The sequence below is a fragment of the Procambarus clarkii genome, chromosome 13 (genome assembly GCF_040958095.1).
Source record: "Procambarus clarkii isolate CNS0578487 chromosome 13, FALCON_Pclarkii_2.0, whole genome shotgun sequence".
Classification (NCBI taxonomy): domain Eukaryota; kingdom Metazoa; phylum Arthropoda; class Malacostraca; order Decapoda; family Cambaridae; genus Procambarus; species Procambarus clarkii.
In genome coordinates, this window is record NC_091162.1 from 32,698,840 (window position 1) to 32,724,233 (window position 25,394).

At 47.9% G+C, this 25,394-nt stretch overlaps 1 protein-coding gene across 1 annotated transcript in view; it reads right to left on the minus strand.

Annotated features, from left to right (window-relative positions):
* Positions 1 to 340: 340 nt before the first annotated feature.
* Positions 341 to 25,394, minus strand: part of LOC123757286 (protein SCAI) — a 179,871-nt gene continuing 154,817 nt past the window's right edge. The window contains exons 8-9 of the mRNA XM_069324084.1: positions 7,707 to 7,896; positions 341 to 600 (exon numbers count right to left, since the gene is read on the minus strand). Coding sequence (XP_069180185.1) covers positions 341 to 600; positions 7,707 to 7,896 — 450 coding nt within the window. The remainder of the gene's footprint in view (positions 601 to 7,706; positions 7,897 to 25,394) is intronic.

Below are 25,394 nucleotides of genomic sequence, written 5' to 3' on the forward strand. Positions count from 1 at the left end.
CTGATGATGTAATGACTGAAATGTGTTAGTCTATATAATTTAAAAAATGTCTTCAGTTGTGTTATTAATTACCCCACACAGTTTTAAGATAGCTCCTATAATCAATTTATTAAGGCTTATAACCAAGTGAATGATTACTTACAATAAAGGCATACGAAGAATGTAGTAGTGATGGGTGTTAATGAAATGGAAAATATTTACATCAATAATGTAATTTAAAGAATATCAAAGAATAACAAACGTATAAATAATTGTTAAAAACAGCCTTACGACATATAAAACTACAGTAATCTAAATCTGTAAATTATCAGAAAGAACCTCAAGGAGAAAATGTGGAAATTCAGATGTGCTCACCATGGAACTGTGGTGGGGTATCCTGTGGAGACATGAGAACAACTAGTGGCTGCCCAAAATAATGAGGCATGTTTGCAAACACTGGCGAGTTATCCGAGTCCACCACAATGAAGAGAGGCTTGCGAGTGAATGCATATAGGTCCCCAGGGTAGAAGCAATGCATATCCTTGAGCTGTAATGCACGTTTATTAGTGTGCTCAGGATCTCTTTTACTGTTCGTTACCACGCCTCCATAATCATAGCCAGCTGCAGCATTTGGAATATGTTAAGAGATGAAAGTACTGTATTATGGAGCAAGACACATTACATCAATAATTAAAACATTACACTTAAGAATATAAGTACTGAACTGTATATACACTGTGACTTGGAAAATCAGTGCAATATAATTCAGACCCATTTAGGTTGATCATTAATATACTGTATTGGTAAAAATTTGGATTTTTGATGGAACTCCCATTGGCTCCCTGAAGCTCTCTCACTGAGATAATATAAATGGATCACATCAGATGTGAGAGTTCAGTTTAGCCTAACAGGAACTAGTGCTAAAACCTGTGCCCCCCCTCAATTATCACTTGCATAGAGCAAGTGATAATTTGCCACCACACTGGGAAAGCATCCAGGAAGTTGGTGAAACTTTACAGACATTTGTTGGGCTATAAAATATCAAAGCTTTGATACTGCCAAACAAGTCTGCAAATGATTCACACGGAAAGAGAGAAACATTCAAAATTAATGCTTAACTCGATACTGAATGCCACCACTAAATAGCCAGGCTTCCGTAAACAGCCACCCTTCTTACCCAGTTCTTCCACTGGTGCCCTGTGTACAGTAGTGATTCCGGTCTTTCAAACATGGCAAGATCCTCTGCTTCAATTTAATTGCTGGCCATCCTTGGACTTGTTTCTGTGGGAACCATTTGCTTTGTACTCTGCTTTATATTTTAGTTTGCTTCATGTGTGTGTATTCCACCTGGTTTGTTGCATAGGCATGGCTTTGTTGTGTTCTGAGCTGCATGTATTTTTTATTTTTGTCTCCAGGAGCCCTCCTAGCACTGTCACTGATGTATCTATTTTGGTGTGTTCCAGAGTTTGTCCCCGAGAGACCATATGACTGGGGTGCAGAGCCCACTTAGGTCTATTTGTGAGTCTTTGACTCCTCTGTATTGGCCTTAGGCTGGGGGACCTTCTGTTTTACCTGGATTGTGCTGCCTTGCACTTATAGACCAGTTGCACTAACATCGCACATCATAAAAGTATTTAGAGAGTGATTAGGAGTCAGGTCACCAATTTCATGGAGGACCAATGACCTTCACAACCCAGGCCAACATGGGATTTCAAGCGGGAAGATCGTGCCTCTCACAGCTACTTGAGCACTACGACAAAGTCACTGAGGCATTAGAAAAAACCAGAATGCTGATGTGATATACACGGACTTCAAAAAGGCTTTCGATAAATGTGACCATGGCGTGATAGCACACAAAATGAAGTCAATGGGAATAACCGGTAAAGTAGGACGCTGGATACTCGGTTTTCTGTCAAACAGGACTCAGCAAGTAACGGTCAACCATATAAAATCTAGTCCAAGTGCAGTTAAAAGCTCTGTACCTCAGGGTACAGTCCTTGCACCGCTGCTCTTCCTTATTCTCATATCAGATATAGACAAAATACAAGTCACAGCTTCGTATCATCCTTTGCAGATAACACAAAATCAGTATGAAAATTACCTCGGCTGAAGACATTGAAAAACTTCAAGCTGATATTAAAAAAATTTTCGACTGGGCATCAGAAAATAACATGATGTTTAACAGAGATAAATTCCAGGTACTCAGGTACGGTAAAAATGAGGACCTTAAACATAATACAGAGTACAAAACACAATCAAATGTACCCATATTAGGAAAACAGCATGTAAAGGATTTGGGAATAATAATGTCTGACGACATAACATTTAAGGAGCATAACCAAGCAAATATTGCGACAGCCAGAAAAATGATAGGATGGATTACGAGAACTTTCAAATCCAGGGATCCCATCACAATGGTTGTACTTTTCAAGTCACTTGTGTTGTCCCGTCTTGAGTACTTGCCTCAGTACTCACTTCCCCCTTCAGAGCAGGAGAGATTGCTGAAATAGAGGGAATACAGAGAACATATACGGCACGCATAGACGCAATAAAGCACCTAAATTATTGGGATCGTCTCAAAGCCCTCCAAATGTACTCACTAGAAAGAAGACGAGAGAGATATCAAATAATATACACCTGGAAGATACTGGAGGGCCAAGTACCAAATCTACACAGTAAAATAACAACGTACTGGAGTGAACGATATGGAAGAAAATGTAGAATTGAACCAGTGAAGAGCAGAGGTGCCATAGGCACAATCAGAGAACACTGTATAAACATCAGAGGTCCGCGGTTGTTCAACGTCCCTCCCAGCAAGCATAAGAAATATTGCCGGAACAACCGTGGACATTTTCAAGAGGAAACTAGATTTATTCCTCCAAGGAGTGCCAGACCAACCGGGCTGTGGTGGGTATGTGGGCCTGTGGGTCGCTCCAAGCAACAGCCTAGTGGACCAAACTCTCACAAGTCAAGCCTGGCCTCAGGCCGGGCTTGGGGAGTAGAAGAACTCCCAGAACCCCATCAACCAGGTATCAACCAGGGGCTCACATGTCTGATTATGCCTTGTCAATATTATGACCCTTATGTTCTTCAAACAATAAAGTTTGAATTTCACCAACAGAGCGTTATCTTTCAACACCGCGTTGGACAGGTGTTTGGGAGCCAGAGGTGCATACGCCACCCATGGTTCCTCACTCAGTACTAACCCAGCCAGCAGCCCTAGGGCATTCTGGAAATTTTTTCCAAGATGGCTGCCTCTCACTGGAAGTCCTAAGAGTACATTTCGTACACAACCAACCTCGCACACATTTAAAATGAGTACAGAAAAAAAAAAAAAAAAAAGAGTTTTCTTGGTTGGCACAGTTTCCCGCCGACCGAGAATACTTGGTTGGCGCAGTAAAGTAGTTAATCCGTTCCTGACTACCCAAAAACTTCACTTCAAACTAAATTTTATACCTAATTCATCCAAATCTATATTACAAAAGTATGTTCAAGTTATTACTTACCCTTGCTAATGACTCCTGTTGGCGTATGGAAGATAGTGAGGATGGGGGAGGAGAAGAGGTGTTACTGTTTGGAAGGGAAGTCCCCTTCCATTATAACATCATGCAGTAAAGATTTTTCTGGAGTGCACTCTGGCACGTTTTGCCTGCATACCACTAGGTCCTGGTTGTGACTCACTGCTTGATTTTCTCACAACGAAATGATCCATTGAAGATTGTTTTTCCCTTCTTTGCAACACATGTATGTAGTAAGACAATCACATTGTCATTTAAAAGGTCAATGTAACGGCCTGCTACAGCTTTATCTGGGCGAGTTTTTTTCAACAAAACTTTGCAGTTCTTCCCATACTTCACACATTTTCTTAATGAGGAAGGGACATCTTCTACTGCCTCTACTCAACTATTTTTTTAAGGTTGAACCTTACCACTGGCTTCTTGGGACCCATGCCAAGAATATATAATAACATTGGTACTTCCCACAAGCACTCCAGGGAAACATTGGTACTTCCCACAAGCACTCCAGGGAAACATTGGTACTTCCCACAAGCACTCCAGGAAACATTAGTACTTCCCGCAAGCACTCCAGGGAAACATTGGTACTTCCCACAAGCACTCCAGGGAAACATTGGTACTTCCCACAAGCACTCCAGGGAAACATTAGTACTTCCCGCAAGCACTCCAGGGAAACATTGGTACTTCCCACAAGCACTCCAGGGAAACATTAGTACTTCCCACAAGCACTCCAGGGAAACATTAGTACTTCCCACAAGCACTCCAGGGAAACATTGGTACTTCCCACAAGCACTCCAGGGAAAACATTAGTACTTCCCGCAAGCACTCCAGGGAAACATTGGTACTTCCCACAAGCACTCCAGGGAAACACTGGTACTTCCCACAAGCACTCCAGGGAAACATTGGTACTTCCACAAGCACTCCAGGGAAACATTAGTACTTCCCACAAGCACTCCAGGGAAACATTGGTACTTCCCACAAGCACTCCAGGGAAACACTGGTACTTCCCACAAGCACTCCAGGGAAACACTGGTACTTCCCACAAGCACTCCAGGGAAACATTGGTACTTCCCACAAGCACTCCAGGGAAACATTGGTACTTCCCACAAGCACTCCAGGGAAACACTGGTACTTCCCACAAGCACTCCAGGGAAACACTGGTACTTCCCACAAGCACTCCAGGGAAACATTGGTACTTCCCACAAGCACTCCAGGGAAACATTGGTACTTCCCACAAAGCACTCCAGGGAAACACTGGTACTTCCCACAAGCACTCCAGGGAAACATTGGTACTCTTCCCACAAGCACTCCAGGGAAACACTGGTACTTCCCACAAGCACTCCAGGGAAACACTGGTACTTCCCACAAGCACTCCAGGGAAACATTGGTACTTCCCACAAGCACTCCAGGGAAACACTGGTACTTCCCACAAGCACTCCAGGGAAACATTGGTACTTCCCACAAGCACTCCAGGGAAACATTGGTACTTTCCACAAGCACTCCAGGGAAACATTGGTACTTCCCACAAGCACTCCAGGGAAACACTGGTACTTCCCACAAGCACTCCAGGGAAACACTGGTACTTCCCACAAGCACTCCAGGGAAACACTGGTACTTCCCACAAGCACTCCAGGGAAACATTGGTACTACCCACAAGCACTCCAGGGAAACATTGGTACTTCCTACAGGCACTCCAGGGAAACACTGATACTTCCCAGTCATTGCAGGGTAACACTGATACGTCCCAGTCATTGCAGGGTAACACTGGTACTTCCCAGTCATTGCAGGGAAACACTGGTACTTCCCAGTCATTGCAGGGTAACACTGATACGTCCCAGTCATTGCAGGGAAACACTGGTACTTCCCAGTCATTGCAGGAAACACTGGTACTTCCCAGTCATTGCAGGGAAACACTGATACTTCCCAGTCATTGCAGGGAAACACTGGTACGTCCCAGTCATTGCAGGGAAACACTGATACTTCCCAGTCATTGCAGGGAAACACTGATACTTCCCAGTCATTGCAGGGAAACACTGATACTTCCCAGTCATTGCAGGGAAACACTGATACTTCCCAGTCATTGCAGGGAAACACTGATACTTCCCAGTCATTGCAGGGTAACACTGGTACGTCCCAGTCATTGCAGGGAAACACTGGTACTTCCCAGTCATTGCAGGGAAACACTGGTACTTCCCAGTCATTGCAGGGAAACACTGGTACTTCCCAGTCATTGCAGGGAAACACTGATACGTCCCAGTCATTGCAGGGAAACACTGATACGTCCCAGTCATTGCAGGGAAACACTGGTACTTCCCAGTCATTGCAGGGAAACACTGATACGTCCCAGTCATTGCAGGGAAACACTGGTACTTCCCAGTCATTGCAGAGAAACACTGATACGTCCCAGTCATTGCAAGGTAACACTGGTACGTCCCAGTCATTGCAGGGAAACACTGGTACTTTCCGTAGTCACTTCAGGGAAACAGTGTGGAAAACAGTGGCCTAGCAAAACAAGGGCGCCTGACAGCTGAGTGGACAGCGCTTCGAATTTGTAGTCCTGAGGTTCTGGGTTCGATCCCCGGTGGAGGCGGAAACAAAAATGGGCAGAGTTTCACCCTGATGCTCCTGTTCACCTAGCAATAAATAGTACCTGGGAGTTAGACAGCTGCTACGGGTTGCTTCCTGGGGGTATGTAACAAAAAAGGAGGCCTGGTCGAGGACCGGGCCGCGGGGACGCTAAGCCCCGAAACTATCTCAAGAAGATAAGAAGATAGCATGGGGCCAAGTTGTGCCACAATATATTCAATAACAACTGCTTGTTTTCCTATTGGCAAGGTTGGTAAATTCAACCAACCTTGGTTGAAGGTTAATGAGGATCCAAACTCAGATTGGTAAATGAGGATCTAAATATTTCTCAAAATTGCCTGTTAAATCCAGTAGAACATTAAATCCTGATATATACAAGTGAAACCAATACACAAGCAGCATGGCCCCTGCAGGACAATGTCCACAGGATTTACGATTAAGACTGACTGGCCAGACCTGTGATTGGTTAGTGGCCTGCAGCTCAGGGTAGCCACCTGCCTTGGTTGCCAGGTAAATTTAGGTAAATAGGACAGGTTGCCTACTGGATTACCCATTCTGGTTACCTGGTTGATACCTGGTTGATGGGGTTCTGGGAGTTCTTCTACTCCCCAAGCCCGGCCCGAGGCCAGGCTCGACCTGTGAGAGTTTGGTCCACCAGGCTGTTGCTTGGAGCAGCCCGCAGGCCCACATACCCACCACAGCCCTGTCGGTCCGGCACTCCTTGGAGTAATAAATCTAGTTTCCTCTTGAAATGTCCACGGTTGTTCCGGCAATATTTCTTATGCTTGCTGGGAGGACGTTGAACAACCGCGGACCTCTGATGTTTATACAGTGTTCTCTGATTGTGTATTCTCTGTATTTTTTAATCTTACCCTATACTATTTTATTTTGGGGTCCAATTTTTATATTTTTTTTTACTTTATTTTACCTTGCTGTTCTTTGTTTTTGGTTCATTCAACCTTTCTGGTAGCTATTTCTTCAGATAGTGTGAGCTTGAATCCTCCATCCCATGCACCACTGTAAGGGGACCAGGTTTTGATTCTCTGGTTAGGATATTTAAAACCCAAAGGGACTGGTATGATTTCAATTGGGTGGCGTTAACAGTCTCCGTGGTGTAGTGGTAAGACACTCGCCTGGCGTTCCGCGAGCGCTATGTCATGGGTTCGTATCCTGGCCGGGGAGGATTTAATGGGCGCAATTCCTTAACTGTAGCCTCTGTTTAACGCAACAGTAAAATGTGTACTTGGATGAAAAAACGATTCTTCGCGGCAGGGGATCGTATTCCAGGGACCATAGGATTAAGGACTTGCCCGAAACGCTACGCGTACTAGTGGCTGTACAAGAATGTAACAACTCTTGTATATATCTCAAAAAAAAACAAAAAAAAAAACAAGGACAGACAGACAGGAAGCCACCGACAGATCACTCACAGAAAAAATATACCGTACTTGGCAAAAATGAGTATAAAATATTTATTCTCTCTCCAATGAGAGTGCAAGTGAAGGTAACACTGTAATAACATTTACAGCACACTGGTGCAAGTCTGAATCTGCTGAGCTCTAGACGGTAATATACTTAAGTTTTTACACCATGAATTATGTTGGCAAAACCTAATCATTAACTCACGGTCCTGAGGATGTTTTGAGTTGGTGAATGCCCCATCAGCCGAGATGTACAGCAACATGGCTCCATTAGCTGGTAGCTCCTTGAAGCCTGATGCCAGGAATACCATCAACTGAGAGAACGTGGGCTTATACAGCAGGTATTTGTGTGGATTCTCTCTTTTCAATGTCCGACCACTGGCATCTCCATTCTCCTGAAAAATGTTACTCACACAATTTCAGGGCTATACAAGTAACAGTATTATAGAGTAAATCATACAACAAGAACTTTCATCATAGTAAAAGTCATGATAATCAACTCATCAGTTTATTTTGAAAATATTTATGTTAAACTAGTGGAAAATTTTATTGATGTGGACAAAATTAGGCTATCATAATGAAATGCTAGAAGTAATTGATTAAATACTTGGGATGAGAGAGAAAAAAAACCAGCGTTGAATGTAATGAAACGCCATTTTCTGGGTGAGCCCCGGAGGCTCCCTGGAGCTTATCGGGCTAATGTATGTTATGTTAGACCGGGACATTAGCTAAGGAGTTCAGACCTACCAGGGACCAGCGCCAGAACCTGGCCCCTTCAGAGAGGTTTCAGGGAGCAATGGCCCTGGAAAACCCCAAATGGTTGGGGGTTTTCCTTATCTGCCATCGACCGGGGTTAGGCACCCAGAAAGGTAGGCGTAACAAAACAAACCCCACATGGTAAGAAACTACAACAAAAACCGAACAGAGAGGTAGAAAACTCCCTACAATCCCAAGGAAACAAGCAAACAAGCAAACATCACACTTTACTGCCGCGCCGATCGTCCGCGCAGCCCTCCCCACCCCGGGAGGGGGAGGGGGGAGCCCCGGACCTACCGCACCGGCTGCCAAGCTCCAGTTCGGAAGCTAAGCTTCAACCAACGCGAAAAAAACCGCCGACCGGTGGGAGGGAGGGTTTCCAGGGAGCCTCCGGGGCTCACCCAGAAATGGCGTTTCATTACATTCAACGCTGGTTTTCTGTGGGGAGCCCCTACGGCTCCCTGGAGCTTCATACCCAAAGAGAAGGAAAAGAAAGGGCTAACCCGGGTGGCGGGCACCACAAACTCTGCAACGCAAAGCCAAGACAACCGGTCGCAAACCTGCGACCCAAGGCAACAAGAACGCCCAAGAACAGATGCACATATGGATGGGCGGCCAAAAACCTGTGCGACCCACAAATCCCTGCGCCCGAAACGAGCCCGAGACGTCACCAACACAGCAGCAAATGCTGCAAACGTCTGAACAGCACGGGCGCAAAGACAGACCGCAGGAAGAAGGAAAACACTGCGGACGACCTGGGAGACCCGAGCCCTGAAAACAGGGAACGAAGGAACCGGATCAACCACAGCGCATCCCCAGGCACGGTACGCCGGCAACAGCAAAAAGGACAACCGGACAACACAGGACGCACCCCCCGGCCAAACCAAACAAGTACCAATACCCCAAGAACCCCTCCGGAAAGCAGCCGTCTCGACCGTCGCCAGGACAGAGAAAGGCTGCACACCAATAAAGCTACCACCAGTACCAAAGAGGAGGAAACTGAAACTGAAGGGGCTACCACAAACTGAGGGGAAGATAAGAAGGCACCCTGAACAAGGACTAGGATGGCTCAGGCGACTCATGAGCAGGCCGGAGGGTAAACAAAACGCGAGAAAACGTAATAAACGTCATACTGTCTCCAAGACGAAGCTCGCAGGTGGGACACCGTCAACAAAGCCACCTGAACACCATAGAGATGGTGATACCTGCGTCAAAAATACCAGACGCGAAGAGCCAAAGAGAAGGCCGAACCAGTCACGGACAGGACCGATTCGGCCTGCTGAAAGAGGCGAAGCCTCAGGAAAAACGCCCGGGTACGGACACCTATCAAGCAGCGTCTGAAAAGAAGGCCGGGCCGGCCACCATGGAACCATAAGGACTGTTCTCGTGGGAATGGGCTGCAACCGAGCCAGAACCCGAAGCAACAGTTGGACCGGGAGAAGAGGTACAGGTACCCCCCACCTCGACCAGGCCTGCCGAAAGCCTCCACCGTGAAGTCCTCGCAGGTGGGAAGGGCGCCACAAAACGGGCGACGCCTAGACCACGCCGACCCGAAGACGTCCATGGCCAGGAGTCCATAAGCCCAACAGAGCCAACAAAACGAATCGGCGACGACTGGCCAACCCACGAAGAGGAATGAACCGAGACAGCTGTCCACCAGGACACAGGACACACCCCGGACACGAACCACACGGTTAACCAAACCCCCTGTGGTTCCGGCAAGAACCACCAGAGAACAGTCCAAACAGAGCTGAATGGTAGAGTACCAAGTGACCCAAACCCTCTGAAGCGCAAACCAGACAGCCATGAACACCTGAACCGGGCTGTGAGCCCGACGGACAGACAGACACCATCAACCTCGGCCGACCTGGTGAGCACTGGTCACAAAGCCCCAGCCGAGAGACGACCCGTCCGTGAACACATCGAGCGAAGGCTCGGGGAGGTGCCAAGGCACGGAACCCCGAAAACCCCAAAGAGGAAGCTGGTGACGCAGCACCAACACCAGATCCCCAGAGGAACCCAAGGAATGCAAGAGGCGGAAGGGAAGTCTCCGTAGGAACCAACCGACGCCGGAGCCAAACCCGACTCCGCGGGCAGACAAGCACGCCGAAGTGCAAACACCCGCACAACCGCCCAAGCAACCGCTGAGCAACCCGGGACCCCCTCCTGAACAGCCAAAGGCGGGACCACAGCCGCAGTAACACTTCTGGAGGGAAGACAATGAGGGGCCCAAGAGCCTGAAACAAGGCCCAGGTCCGAACCCGGGACGGAAACAGAAGGTAAAAACCTCCAGATCACCAGGAAACCAAACCCAGCGATCTGGAAAGAACCATCCCCTGGCGAGCAGACAAGCGGACTGACTGGAAGCCCACTCCAGCCAGTCGTCGAGGTAGGCCAGACACCGAATCTCAGATGCAGACAGGGCACTAAGATCCGGTAAAGATGCAAAGAGTATACAAAGTGCCCTTTACAAAATAGGGAAGGCAATAAAAACAGCAAACCTGAAGCCCCACCACCAAAGCATTATATGACAATCATATTAAGACATATTATGACATATGACAATCATTATATGACAATATGACAATTATAATCAAAGCATTATATGACAGAGTGCTGAGAAGACGGGACACCACGAGAGTAGCTCTCATCCTGTAACTACACTTAGGTAAGTACACATAGGTAATTACCAACCGTGCTAGCCCCAGAAAAACTGGAGAGGAACGTGCCAAGAAGTGACCTGGAGGTCCAGGTCCACCATCCATGCACCCGGCCCTAACATAATCCGAACAGAAGACAACAGTCCTCCGAGGAGGGCAGAGGATCCAGGGCGCAGACTGAAGTAGTCCAGAAGAACTGCAGACTGGAAAAGCTCACGACTGCAAAGAGCAGACGGGAAGCCCAGAAGGATGGGGCGGATCGACCACGCCCCACGCACCCACGAAGAGGAAATGACGAAGCGCAGGGGAAGAAGCCCACCCCGCCAGCTCTGAACCCCCCCCAAGGGGGAGAAGCCATCCTCCGACGCCAGCAGAGGCCGGAAGACAACCCAAAGCGCCCACCAACAGCGGGACCAAGCGAGAGGCAACAGAGCAAGCTGCTCCCCCAGCGCCCAGTCAACAGAGAAGGGAACAGAACCCCTTCAGAAAGAAAAAGTACACTACCGAAGTCACGAGGAGAGACTACGGGAATGAAACCACACTTCGCTGGAAGATGAAGTGAGGGGAGACCTGATCACCACATTCAAGATACCAAAGGGAATCGACAGGGTTGATAAGGACAGGCTATGTAACACAAGGGGCACATGCACTAGGGGACACAGGTGAAACTGAGTACCCAAAAGAGCCACAGATAGAATTAATTTTTTTTTTTTTTTTTTTTTAGTGTCAGAATGGGAACGGGAAAGCACTAGGAAGTAATGTGGCGACTCCTCACACAAGTAACGAGGCTGACCCCCATACAATGTCACATGTAGACATGACAGAGCCCAAGAGGCACAGGAACCGATACACCACATCAACCAGGTATCAACCAACCAGGTATCAACACCTGTTGATGGACGGTTGAGAGGCAGGACCAAGGAGCCAGAGCTCAACCCCCACAAGCACAACTAGGTGAAGACATATATTGTAAAAGCACAAGCCGCCGACTAGTGGCAGAGAGCACTACGCCGGCCAGGCAAAGAAGGCACAAAACTGCATCAAAAGGCCCACCTCGACAGCAAAACCACAAAGTCCCAGCACAACCACAACATGTGCCAAGACCCAAAAAGCTCAGCCTGCAAGCCAGGAAGACCCCGGAACCCCAAAAGGCAGAACCGGGGCACACGAGGAAACAAAGTCCCCTGAACCCACAAAAGGGGGCCCAAGAGGAAGAAACCTCCAGAACGAAACCAAGGAACCCAAAGGAACCCAGAATCGAACCAGGGGGAGCCCAAACCACCACATTTGCCGGCGGAGAACACCACTGAAAGGCAAAGCACAGACCCCAGCAGAACGCCCTGGGAAAACGGTCCCAACAGACCGAAAACCGAGGGGCAAGGTGTGGGAGCAAGCATACCAGCCAGGGGCACTGAGCCTAAACCCATAGGCTCAGACCCAAAAACAACACCCAAACGTTCCCAGAGGAACTGGCAACGGCAAGAAAACACCAGAAAAACAAAGAAACGACAACAGGAGAACAAAAACCCTGAAAAATTTTTGAAAACTCACCAGAGACGCTTGCTCGCACACCCAGACGCATGTAAATAAACCACAACGCCGCCCTGGTGGCCACGCCGTGAAACCGGCAGACGAAAATGGCCGCCAGCAGGGACTGTGACTGACGCTAAATACACAAAAACACGCCAGCAAATGTGGGAAGCTAGCAGACTGGAAGGGCGAAAAACGCCGCCCAACAGCAGAAAAACCCCTGAAGGGGCAAAACCGCCCCAGAACTGCTAGCAGGCAACCCCCACAGCCCCGGGAACCAACAACAGAGGCCCCGAGGCAGAGCCGTCCTCCAAGCCCTCCGCCCTTAAAGAAAAGCAAGAGTCCATGGGAAAGGCAACAAGAAAGGGCGGCTGGTAAGACCCAGAAGCCTTGGCGGGAGGCACAGGCTCAAACCTCCGTCCCCAACCCGAACGGGGCAGCCCCCGAAAACCGCCCGAGTCTCTGCCGCAACTAAACCCTGCCCCAACCCCGAAACCCGCAGACGGTCCGGAGCCGGGAACATGGAGAGAAAGGGGCGAGCAGCACCTAACCAAACGGGGCGGCCACGGGGCATTCGAGTGGGAAACCAACCTAGCATGTTGCAGCAACCTAACCTAGCTTGCAACATGGATGCCGCCTGTACTCTGAACAGTAATAACATCAGGAGAGTACTGGAGAACAAGCAGAGAATCACTCGCAAGACTCCGGGTCAAGGTGTCAGTGACCCAACAGGCAGCACGACGGAGGTAAAATTGGCGACTGTCACCCGGAGACAAGGGACCAGCAACCAACGATCCCGTACAAGACGGGTTGGAACCCGGAAGACACATTCAATGGTCCCCCGAGCCCAGACAGGGGTTTCCAGGGCCCGTAGGGTAACAACTACGGGAAGCCCGGGCAAGGTGTTGCTAACCGGTTAAGAAACCCAAACATAACAAGAGGGTAGATTATAGCAATGAAAACCCCTGAGACGTGTACAAGCACGGGGGCCTAGCAGAGGGCTGCCAAACACTACCAGTGGAACTATAACCACCTTAGGCAGACCCCCACCAGGCAAGAAAAATGAAAAAGAAAAGAAAAACCCCGCAAAAGTACACCGTCTCCAGAGGCAACAGAAACCGGCCGCCACTTAGGTGGCAGGCTGCGCAACACCTTGACGCCCTAACCAGCACAATACCAATCCCTACCCAGAGCCAAACAAGGGCCCCAAGCCCCAGCTGGCCCCAAGGGCGAGGCAAATACCGAGCAGCAAGAGCCTCAACGGGAATGGTTCCCGAACGCCCCAGGGAAGATAACCCTGTTACGCAAGGCCAGTACTCACAGGGCGCTTAGGGAAGGCAGCCACTAAGCACATGCAGCCCCGGCACTGATGAAGTACTCCTGGCCACCGCACACCACAACACATGGCAGTGAACGCCACACAAGGCAAACACCGCCTAGGAAACTGAGGCCAGAGAAGCGTCAATCCCGGTTGACATTAGCGAACGAACTGGAGCTTGGCAGCTGGCGCGGTAGGTCCGGGGCTCCCCCCTCCCCCTCCCGGGGTGGGGAGGGCTGCGCGGACGATCGGCGCGGCAGTAAAGTGTGATGTTTGCTTGTTTGCTTGTTTCCTTGGGATTGTAGGGAGTTTTCTACCTCTCTGTTCGGTTTTTGTTGTAGTTTCTTACCATGTGGGGTTTGTTTTGTTACGCCTACCTTTCTGGGTGCCTAACCCCGGTCGATGGCAGATAAGGAAAACCCCCAACCATATGGGGTTTTCCAGGGCCATTGCTCCCTGAGACCTCTCTGAAGGGGCCAGGTTCTGGCGCTGGTCCCTGGTAGGTCTGAACTCCTTAGCTAATGTCCCGGTCTAACATAACATACATTAGCCCGATAAGCTCCAGGGAGCCGTAGGGGCTCCCCACAGAAAAAAAGTTGAATGTAATGAAACGCCAATTTCTGGGCGAGCTCCAGTGGCTCCCTGAACCCATGATAATGACATAGTGCCAAACTACAGGGTGCCATCAGTTGTGAAATTCTTATTGGCTTATTGGGGACCATGAGCCCGAACCTGGCCCACCCTCAGAGAGATGCAGGGAGCAGTGGCTCTAGGAAAACTTGTGCAAATTTATTATTGTCAGCCACTACTAAGGGAAGGTACCCATAAAGTCAGTGAAACAAAACAGAATACTGCTTGGTTAGAAAATCAGACCACAGCCTCAAAACAGAAAAGAAAACTCACCCCAACACTGTAAACAAAGGATTTAAAATTGGCGAAAATAGAGTGAGCTAGTTTGCCCCATCTTCTCCCTCGTTTGCGGAAAGGAGGAAGGAAAACCAGGTAACCAGGTGCTCCACCACCAGTACTTAACACTTTCGTGCTCTAGCTACAATGTACGTCGTCGTTCATTTTTCTCTTGATTCTACTCTAGCTGACAAGACCACACACTAGAAGGAAAGGAACGATGACATTTCGGTCCGTCCTGGACCATTCTCAAGTCGATCGACTTGAGAATGGTCCAGGACAGACCGAAACGTTGTCGTCCCTTCACCTTCTAGTGTGTGGTCTGGTCAACTTACTTTAGCCACATTATTGTGACTCGTCATCTTCTCTAGCGACGAAGTCCGGAGTCGCTTATTAAAATATTTGTTAAAAATTTAAATTTTATCCGATCGATCTGGTAGTGGTTTCAAAATGAGCGCCTTTAGATTGCGCACAATTTAGCACTTTCGCACTTTAGCACAAATATGTCGCTTGAGCATGACATTTTTTTTTTCCTTGAATGCACCTCAAGCGGCATTTGAAAAAATATTTCTATAAAATCCAATTCTTATCCGATCGACTTGGGGATACTATAAACATGTTTGCCATTAAATTTTCGTTTTCTGTAATAGCCACATAGCCTATTTGGGAGAACGGCATCATCGTGGTAAGACCATTGTATTGTTGACACGACGAGTGTAATCGACCTAGTTTTTTATTTGGTGCCGGTCTAACGCATCCTTGTGCGACATTTTATACATATGTTCTTCTAGAACATTCTATTGCGAACACATTGGGACAAAAATTAAGTACTGTACGTACATTGAAAATTAAGATCAGGACAGTGAAAAGAATATACACTTTTCAATAGGGGTTTCGCCGATCTGCTGTCGGGTGTGCGGTAAGAGGTAACATTTCAGCCACTTCCCACACTCTTGCGGGTATGCTGCGACCATGATTCTACATTTATATGCACATGTCCGTGTAAGGAATTTTATTGCAATCTCAGTGATACCAAATTTAACGCTGTAAGGCAAGTGTGGAGTTGACAACCCTGAAGAGAATAGAAACATTTCGTCGCTGTTTGGTGCTTACGGCTAGTGATCGACGTAGTTCTTTATTTGGTGGAGCCGGTTGGCCGAGCGGACAGCACGCTGGACTTGTGATCCTGTGGTCCTGGGTTCAATCCCAGGTGCCGGCGAGAAACAACGGGCAGAGTTTCTTTCACCCTATGCCCCTGTTACCAAGCAGTAAAATAGGTACCTGGGTGTTAGTCAGTTGTCACGGGCTGCTTCCTGGGGGTGAAGGCCTGGTCGAGGACCGGACTGCAGGGACACTAAAAAGCCCCGAAATCATCTCAAGATAAGATAACCTCAAGGTGCTGGTCTAACTCAGGCTTTGGTGACATTTTATACTTGTGTTCCTCTATAACATTCTATTGTGAACACATTGGTACAAAAAAGAAATACATACATCGAAAATTAAGGTTAGGACAGTGAAAAGAATATACACTTTTCAATAGGGGTTTCGCCGATCTGCCGTCGGGTGTGCGGTAAGAGGCAACACTTCAGCCACTTCCCACACTCTTGAGGGTGGGCCGCGATCATGATTCTGCATTTATATGCATATGTCCGTGTAGGGAATTTTATTGCGGTCACAGTGATACCAAAATTAACGACGTAGAACAATTCTGGGGTTGACAAACATGAAAAGATCATAAACATTTCAGGGTGGTTTGACGCTCACGGCTAACGATTGCCATAGTTTTTTATTTGGTGCGGGTCTCATGTTGGGTTTGGTGAAATTTTATATACAGTACAACCTCGATTCAACGTACCCCGATTCAACGAATCTCCGGCTAGTTCGCACACTTTTCAGGCCGAATTTACTCACCCGGTTCGACGAACAATGGTTCGCCGAAGCGAGGGATGTTCGGATTTGCTTACGATGTCCAGACAGAGTTCACAGACTGGTGGAAAACTTTCCCATTCTATAACAGATTACAATTAATAATTCTCTCATATGACAAGTTGGATCACACAAGTGGATCACACAAGTGGACCACACAAATGGACCATACATGTGGACCACAAGTGGTCCACAAGCTTACGATTTTGGGACAGAGTTCACAGAGTGGTGGAAAACTTTCTCATTCTATCACAGATTACAATTAATAATTCCTTCATAAGAAGTTGGATCACACAAGTGAACCATATGAACCAAACACCAGCCAAAATGGTCCACACAAACACCAGCCAAAATGGTCCACACAAACACCAGCCAGAGTGATCCACACAAGTGAACAACTGAGTTTCCATGATTTTCGTTCACTGATTTGGGGCACACGTATCTTTGTACATTAATTTAAAGGATGAAGCGTGATTACCTAGCTACATGTGGTAAAATCTCCTTATAGACATTTTCTGTGATGAAACAAGATGAGTGAGGGTGGACAGATAAGAGAATACTGTACTGTAAACCTCACTTTACAGTGAGGTTTCATTCACTTTCGTCTGTGTGTCGTCATAGTTCAGTGACCCATGACTTTTGAAAGTTTCATATTAATAAATAATTTCTAAAACCAGTGTTTTAATAGCTTTTTATTATCCTAATTAAACTAAACTAAATAAAACCGAAAATATGCTGTAACATGATAGACATCTGCTCTTTGAGAAATTACTGTATGTTATTGGAACAACTCTAGCGTGAGTGGACGGGTCTAATCCCTGTACACTCACCATGCTTGTTTCATCCCGCCCTCCCTCTCTCCCCCTCCCTCTCTCCCCCTCCCTCTCTCCCTCCCTCTCTCCCCCTCCCTCCCTCTCTCCCCCTCCCTCCCTCCCTCCCTCTCTCCCCCTCCCTCCCTCCCTCCCTCCCTCCCTCCCTCTCCCCCTCTCTCTCTCTCTCTTCCTCTCCCTCTATCTCTCTATCTCTCTCTCTCTCTCCCCCTCTATCTCTCTCTCTCTCTCTCCCCCCCTCTCTCTCTCTCTCTCTCTCTCCCCCCCTCTCTCTCTCTCTCTCTCTCCCCCCCTCTCTCTCTCTCTCTCTCTCTCTCCCTCTCTCCCTCTCTCTCTCTCTCTCTCTCTCTCTCTCTCTCTCTCTCTCCATCCATCCATCCCCTCCCTCCATCCATCCATCCATCCCCTCCCTCCATCCATCCCCTCCCTCCATCCATCCATCCCCTCCATCCATCCATCCCCTCCATCCATCCATCCCCTCCCTCCATCTATCCATCCATCCATCCATCCCCTCCCTCCATCCATCCATCCATCCCCTCCATCCATCCATCCATCCATCCCCTCCATCCATCCATCCATCCCCTCCATCCATCCATCCCTCCCCTCCATCCATCCATCCATCCATCCCCTCCATCCATCCATCCATCCCCTCCATCCATCCATCCATCCCCTCCCTCCATCCATCCATCCATTCATCCCCTCCCATCCATCCATCCATCCCCTCCATCCATCCATCCATCCATCCATCCCCTCCATCCATCCATCCATCCCCTCCATCCATCCATCCATCCCCTCCATCCATCCATCCATCCCCTCCCTCCCTCCATCCATCCATCCATCCATCCCCTCCCTCCATCCATCCATCCATCCCCTCCATCCATCCATCCATCCCCTCCATCCATCCATCCCCTCCCTCCCACCATCCCTCCCTCCATCCCCTCCATCCATCCCCTCCCTCCATCCATCCATCCCCTCCCTCCCTCCATCCATCCATCCATCCCCTCCATCCATCCATCCATCCATCCATCCATCCATCCATCCATCCATCCCCTCCCTCCATCCATCCATCCCCTCCATCCATCCCCTCCCTCCCTCCATCCATCCATCCCCTCCCTCCATCCATCCATCCATCCCCTCCATCCATCCCCTCCCTCCATCCATCCATCCATCCATCCATCCATCCATCCATCCATCCATCCATCCCCTCCCTCCATCCATCCATCCATCCCCTCCCTCCATCCATCCATCCATCCCCTCCCTCCATCCATCCCCTCCCTCCCTCCATCCATCCCCTCCATCCATCCCCTCCCTCCCTCCATCCATCCATCCATCCATCCATCCCCTCCCTCCATCCATCCATCCATCCCCCCTCCATCCATCCATCCATCCCCTCCCTCCATCCATCCCCCCCCTCCATCCCCTTTCTCCCTCCATCCATCCAGAATTGAAGAAACAAATCAAGTTAAAAAAAAAAAGTTAACTGGGTCAGAGTTAGGGTTATCAGCGAGTCGGTCCCTTCACCACCACCGACACACCTCCCCCCCCCACCCCTACAGCCCATACACACACACACACCCTCAAATCATCCATCCCTCCCTCCATCCTACCATCAATCCATCTCCATCCTCTCCTTCCCTGCCTCCCTCCCAAGCTCTGCCTGCCTCCCTCCGTGCCTGTCTCCCTCCGTGCCTGCCTCCCTCCCTGCCTCTCCCTTACAAGCTCTGCCTGCCCACCTCCCTCCCAACCTCCCACTGATTTGTGGCAGACGTATCTTTGTAAATTAATTTAAAGGCTGAAGCGTGATTAGCTAGCTACATGTCGTAAAATCTCCTTATAGACATTTTCTGTGATAAAACAAGGTGAGTGAGGGTGGACAGATAAGGGAATACTGTTCTGTAAACCTCACTTGGTTTTCCTTCGTCTGTGTCGTTATAGTTCAGTGACCCATGACTTTGAAAGTTTCAGACTAATAAATCATTTCTAAAACCAATGCTTTAATAGCTTTTTATTATCCTAATTAAACTAAACTAAATAAAACCGAAAATATACTGTAATATGATAGACATCTGCTATTTGAGAAATTATTTGTTATTGGAACAACTCCAGCGTGAGCGAGTGGACGGGTCTAATCCCTGTACACACCATGCGTTTCTCGTTTCAATTCGTCGCCACAGTTCAGTGACTACGGCTTCGAAATAATAAAATTAATAAATCATTTAATCAATGGTCATTTAACAGATGATGAGATTATACAAAATGTTACTGGCACTGTTGACGTTCCCAGCACCAGCACAGCCGTACCCAGCACCAGCACAGCCGTACCCAGCACCAGCACAGCTGTACCCTGCACCAGCACAGCCGTACCCAGCACCAGCACAGCCGTACCCAGCACCAGCACAGCCGTACCCAGCACCAGCACAGCCGTACCCAGCACCAGCACAGCCGTACCCAGCACCAGCACAGCCGTACCCAGTACGAGGACAGCCGTACCCAGCACCAGCACAGCCGTACCCAGCACCAGCACAGCCGTACCCAGCACCAGCACAGCCGTACCCAGCACCAGCACAGCTGTACCCAGCACCAGCACAAAAGCAGCTGAAGCCAACACAGCAGCAGCGAGCACCAGCAAAGCTGATGCAAACATCTAAAAACATCGTGTGTGAAGTGAACAATTAGAATAAGTGTTAAATTCAAGTGTGTACATAGTGTTAAAATTAAAGTTGCAATAATTCTAATGTACAATAGTTTTCAAGAACTGTATTGTAGTACTCAACATACAGCAAAACCACTTTTAATAATACAGTGCTAACGGCTTAATGCACTGCAGTACCTATTTACTGTAGAGCATTCACAACTTCACAAAACTTCAAGATGGACATAACTCCAACAATAAGGTAAATACATGAATTACAGAATTTTTAGTAGAGTAGTAAAATATAGGTACAGTAAGTAATATGATACAATGCATTTTTATTGTGTACAAGAAAAAAAAAAGACACTGACGCAAACGCCTCTTGAAGGTCACCTCTTGCAACGAATCCAACGCTCCAACGAACTGGGGGTGGTCCCATATAGTACGTTGAATCGAGGTTGTACTGTATATATATATATTCCTCTAGAGCATTATCTTGCGAACAAATTGATACCAAATTTAAATACATACATGGAATATTAAGGTGAGCAGACCGAAAAGATTATAAACATTTTAGTGTCGCCACGCGGTCACCCGAAACGAACGGCGCACACCGAGAAAGTACACAGTTTACTGCAGGGAGCGCGAAAGTATTAAAATGTCGGAAATTTTGACACTAAACTACTAATACCCAATATAACCATCAAACATGGTTATACAGTACTAGGAACATACTAACATTACTAACCACTAACTTCATTATTAGTAAGTACAGTGGCACCTCGACTTACGATTGCTCCTACTTACGATAATTTCGAGTTACGATGTCAACTTCATCGAAAAATGCGACTCGATATCCGATGGTGTCGTCGACTTACGATATTTGTTGGTACACGTTCGGGTCGACCAAGCACATGGTTCCTGGTCACGCGGCCGACCTACCTCAGTTTACTACAGCTGCCCGCTTAGTGACGATTGCGGCTATAAGAAATTTTGCTTTTGTGGTGATTTTTTGCATTTTGAACATTAAAGTAATTATTTATATATCACGCCATGAGTCCCAGGAAAGTCAGTGGTGAGGCTCAACATATGAGATCCCATGTAAGGATTACCATAGAGCAGAAACAAGAGATCATTCGTAAATATGAAGATGGTGTGTGGGTTGTTGGACTGGCTAGGCAGTACAACAAATCTCAGTCAACGATATCCTCCATACTGGCTAAGAAAAAGGACATTATGGGTGCTAAAGTGATGCATCATTACAGACAAATGTTAAAACGAAGGGAAAAACAAATGTCTCTTGACAAATTTGTAGCGAGACAAACAAGCACTGAACCACAACCAGGTTCTAGTGGTATTCAGGCAAAACGTAGGAGAGAGTGTATCCCAGAGAAGACATCACTGCCTGATGTGATAATGGAAGGGGACTTCCCTTCCAAACAGTAACAACTCTCCTCCTCCCCCCTCATCACCATCTTCCATATACCATCAAAAGCCCTCCATAAAGGTAAGATAAACTTAGGTACTGTATTGTAGTTAGAAAAAACATTGTATTCAGTATAAAATGTGTTTGTATGTTAATATTTTGGAGGGTGGGGAACGGATTAATTCAAATCCCTTTATTCTTATGGGAAAAATCGCTTCAACTTACGATCCGTCTCTGGGAATGGATTAGCATCATAAGTCGAGGCCCCATTGTAATTATCAAAAGACGGCACCAAACCGAGAAGGATATATAGCACCATCAAATGTGCGGAATAATCAGAGGGCGGTAAATATCGCCAAGGATGCCAATACGAGAACAGAAACGCATAAGGCGAACGATATCAAAAGTATCCAATTCACTAAGAATTCTATCCAGGGACAAGTGACCACAAGGGGCAGTCGGAAAGAAAGACACGCTCGTCCTAGAAATCAGGACATTCAACAAGGATATGCACGACGGTAAGAGGGACAACGCAATTTAGACAATAAGGAGCTGGGCGGCACTCCATTAAGTGACCGTGAGTTAAGCAAGTATGGCCAAGACGCAACCGTGCTAGAGCCGTTTCTCACCGCCGGTTACGGTGGCAGGAGGAAAGCCACGGGAACACACAACACTGAAGAGTACGCAGTTTGTTACCAACAACAGAAGACTAACAACCCTGCCAATGGGCAAGGATGGAGGAATGAATAACCAGATAAAAGTTGGAAAAAGGAATACCTTTATGGGAAATGGGACATCCGCACGCTTATTTAAAGAAACACCAACATGGCTGGGAACCTAGCAAAACTCCACGAATTTAAATTTACTAAGAGATAAGAAACAGCCAATGTTGAATCTCGACGACAACGGGATGGACAGGATTAAAGGACCTGAGAGCCATGAGGGCACTACGAGAGTCAACAACAATCACAAAGGAGGATTGACAACGAGAAAGCAGGAGACGGAGAGCATGGAGACTAGTATAAAGCTCCGCTGTGAATATGCTCGTCTCCGAAGGAAGGCGACACATATAAGTGCGGTCAAGAAAAACATCGGAGTAGCCCACACTGTCCGCGGACTTAGACCCATTGGTGAAGATGGAAACGGAATGGGAGTGTAAAGAAAAGTGCTAAAGAAAAAGGCGTTTCAGAACCGTAGGAGGAGTAAAAGCTTTAGTAATGCGGGTCAAGGATGTACAAAACTTCGGAAGGGGAACCCTCCACGGGGGGGCAAAGAAGGAACAATACGAGGAGAAATGTTAGAAATTTGAACCGAAAGAGAATCCTGTAAGCGAGATAACCGGACAGAAAGAGGGAGGTGGTAAAGAGGAACAGAAACCACAAGAGGGGTAAAGGTTAAAGCACGGCAGACTCGAAAGAAAGGATGTTGCAAGGACCCCGCAAGATAGCGAAGACAGTAGTGATCACAACGGTCCTGGAGAGATAAGAAGCCAGTGTCAACATACAAACTGAGGGCGGGAGATGAACGAAAGGCACCAGAACTGAGGCGCAACCCAGTATGGTGCAAAGCATCAAGATGGTGAAGAGTAGAAGGAGAAGCAGACGAGTAAGCAGGGCAACCATAATCGAGTTTTGACAGGATGAGAGAGGAATGTAAAGCGAGGAGAGCGAGCCTATCCACTCCCCAAGAAGTATGGGACAACACCTGAAGGAGGGCAAGGGCCTTAGAGTATTCAACTCAGAGGTAAGAGATATGAGGCAACCAAGACAAATGAGTGTCAAAAATCAACCCCAAAAGCTTAGCGGAATTCCTGTACACAATAGGGTGACCATAAAGCGACAAAGAAGGACGAAAAAGACACGTTTCCGAGTAAAAGTCATAGCACAAGTCTTAGACGTAGAGAACCTGAAGCCATGAGCGGTGGCCCAAGACAACACGGCATCAATTGCAGGTTGAAGCCGGCGTTGAAGGAGAGGCGAATCACCACCCCGACAGCAAAGGGTAAGACCGTCGACATAGAGAACGGAGAAGACACCAGAAGGAAGAGAGGATAGAAGACCATTGAGGGCAACCAGAAAAAGACTAGTGCTCAGAACACTACCCAGGGGCACACCTTCGTATTGCTGAAAAGAGGCAGAGAGAGCAGTCCCAAGCCTCACCCAAAAGGAGTGAGGCTTGGTACGAGAGAGGAAGCTTTGGAGAAAGAGAGGGAGATTACCACGAAGGCCATAAGAATGAAGTTGGGACAGACTATGATATCGCCAAGTGGTGTCGTAAGCCTTTTCCTGGTAAAAAAGGATGGCAACAACGGAGGTCTTCGCAGCAAAAGCAGTACAAATATAGACCTCCAAGTTCACCAGGACATTTGTTATGCTGCGGCATTTGCGAAAACCAAATTGAGAAGGCGAAAGGAGGTGATAGTGCTCTAAGAGCCACATCAGACGAACGTTAACCATACGTTGAAAGAGCTTGCAGACACAACTTGTGAGGGCAATAGGGCGGAAGTCCTTGGGGGAAGATCCGAGAGACCCTGCTTTGCGAACAGGGAGGACAACAGTGTCGAGCCAGTCCTCAGGGACTGACGACGACTTCCAGACCCGATTAAACAGACTCAGTAAATACCGAGACGAGCACAGAGGGAGATGCCAAAGCATCTCATAATGAATGCCATCGGAGCTCGCTGCCGCCGCAGAACCGCAGAGGGCCAGGGCAGACAGGAGCTCAGAGACAGAGAGGGGATCGTTATAGGGAAGGTAGAGATAGGTACAGAAATCCAAAGGACGAGATTCAAGAAGAGGCTTACGAAGAAGGAAGGAATGGGGGAGATGAGAACCAGAGCTAACAGACGAAAAGTGGGAACCCAATTCGGTCTCGACCTGCAACGGGTCCGCCACAAGATTACCACCGAGGTGAAGGACCGGGAACGAACTTACCCGCTATCTTGCGGATACGCTTCCAGATCAGCGGAAGAGGAGTTTCGGACGTGATGGTGGAGACATAAGATGCCCAACTTGCACGTTTAGCCATACGGATGGTCCTACGGGCCACCGCACTTGCCTTCGGAAACAAAAGAAAAGATTCGGGGGTATGCCGGCGACGATGTCTCTTCCAGGCTGCAGGCTTACAGCGGACTGCCCAAGCATAGTCCACATTCCACCAGGGAACACACTTAACCCTTTAACTGCGCAACGCGCCTGCAGGCCCAGGCTTCAGGTGCGCAATGCACCTCCGGGTGTTTTTATTTTTCACGTTCCATTCAAAACTCCCGCGGCTACATGGGGTTCACATCAGCTTCCTCAGGGCTCTTGTAAACAGATGCCACCTTTAAAAAAAAAAATGGTCCACATTGCCGGGTGTCAGAGCCTCAGTAGTGAGTGAGCAACCAAGGCTGGCGCTCGCAGCATGAGCGCACAGCACTGCTGTTCAGCGTGTGACCACAGCATTGCCTAATACTGTCAAAATATATATATAATCTGTTTTATTTAGCCATGATAGTATTATAGAAGAGCCGGAGTATGATAATGACTGGGTACAATGTTCAAATATAAGTGATTCAATGCTGTTCATGATATTCACAGCGCTAGCCACAGTACCACAGCATTATTTCGTCCATCTAGGAATCTTCAAACGACTTTTTAGGTTCCCTTTCAAAAACATGTGGTCAATTATTCATTTACAGGTATTAGTGACCAGAATTGTGGTTATAATTAGCATTGTGCGTAGGAAGGAAGAATTTTGGTGAGGGAGAGAGGAAGGGAGAGAATTGAGGTAGCCTCACTGTGTGGCAGTAACTCTTGTTTTGCTGACCATACTAGCATCGTGGTTCGCTATGGGGAACACATATGTACATGGGTATATACAGTGTGTGTGAATAGTGTAATAACAGCACCAGGAGTATGTTGTGAGGAG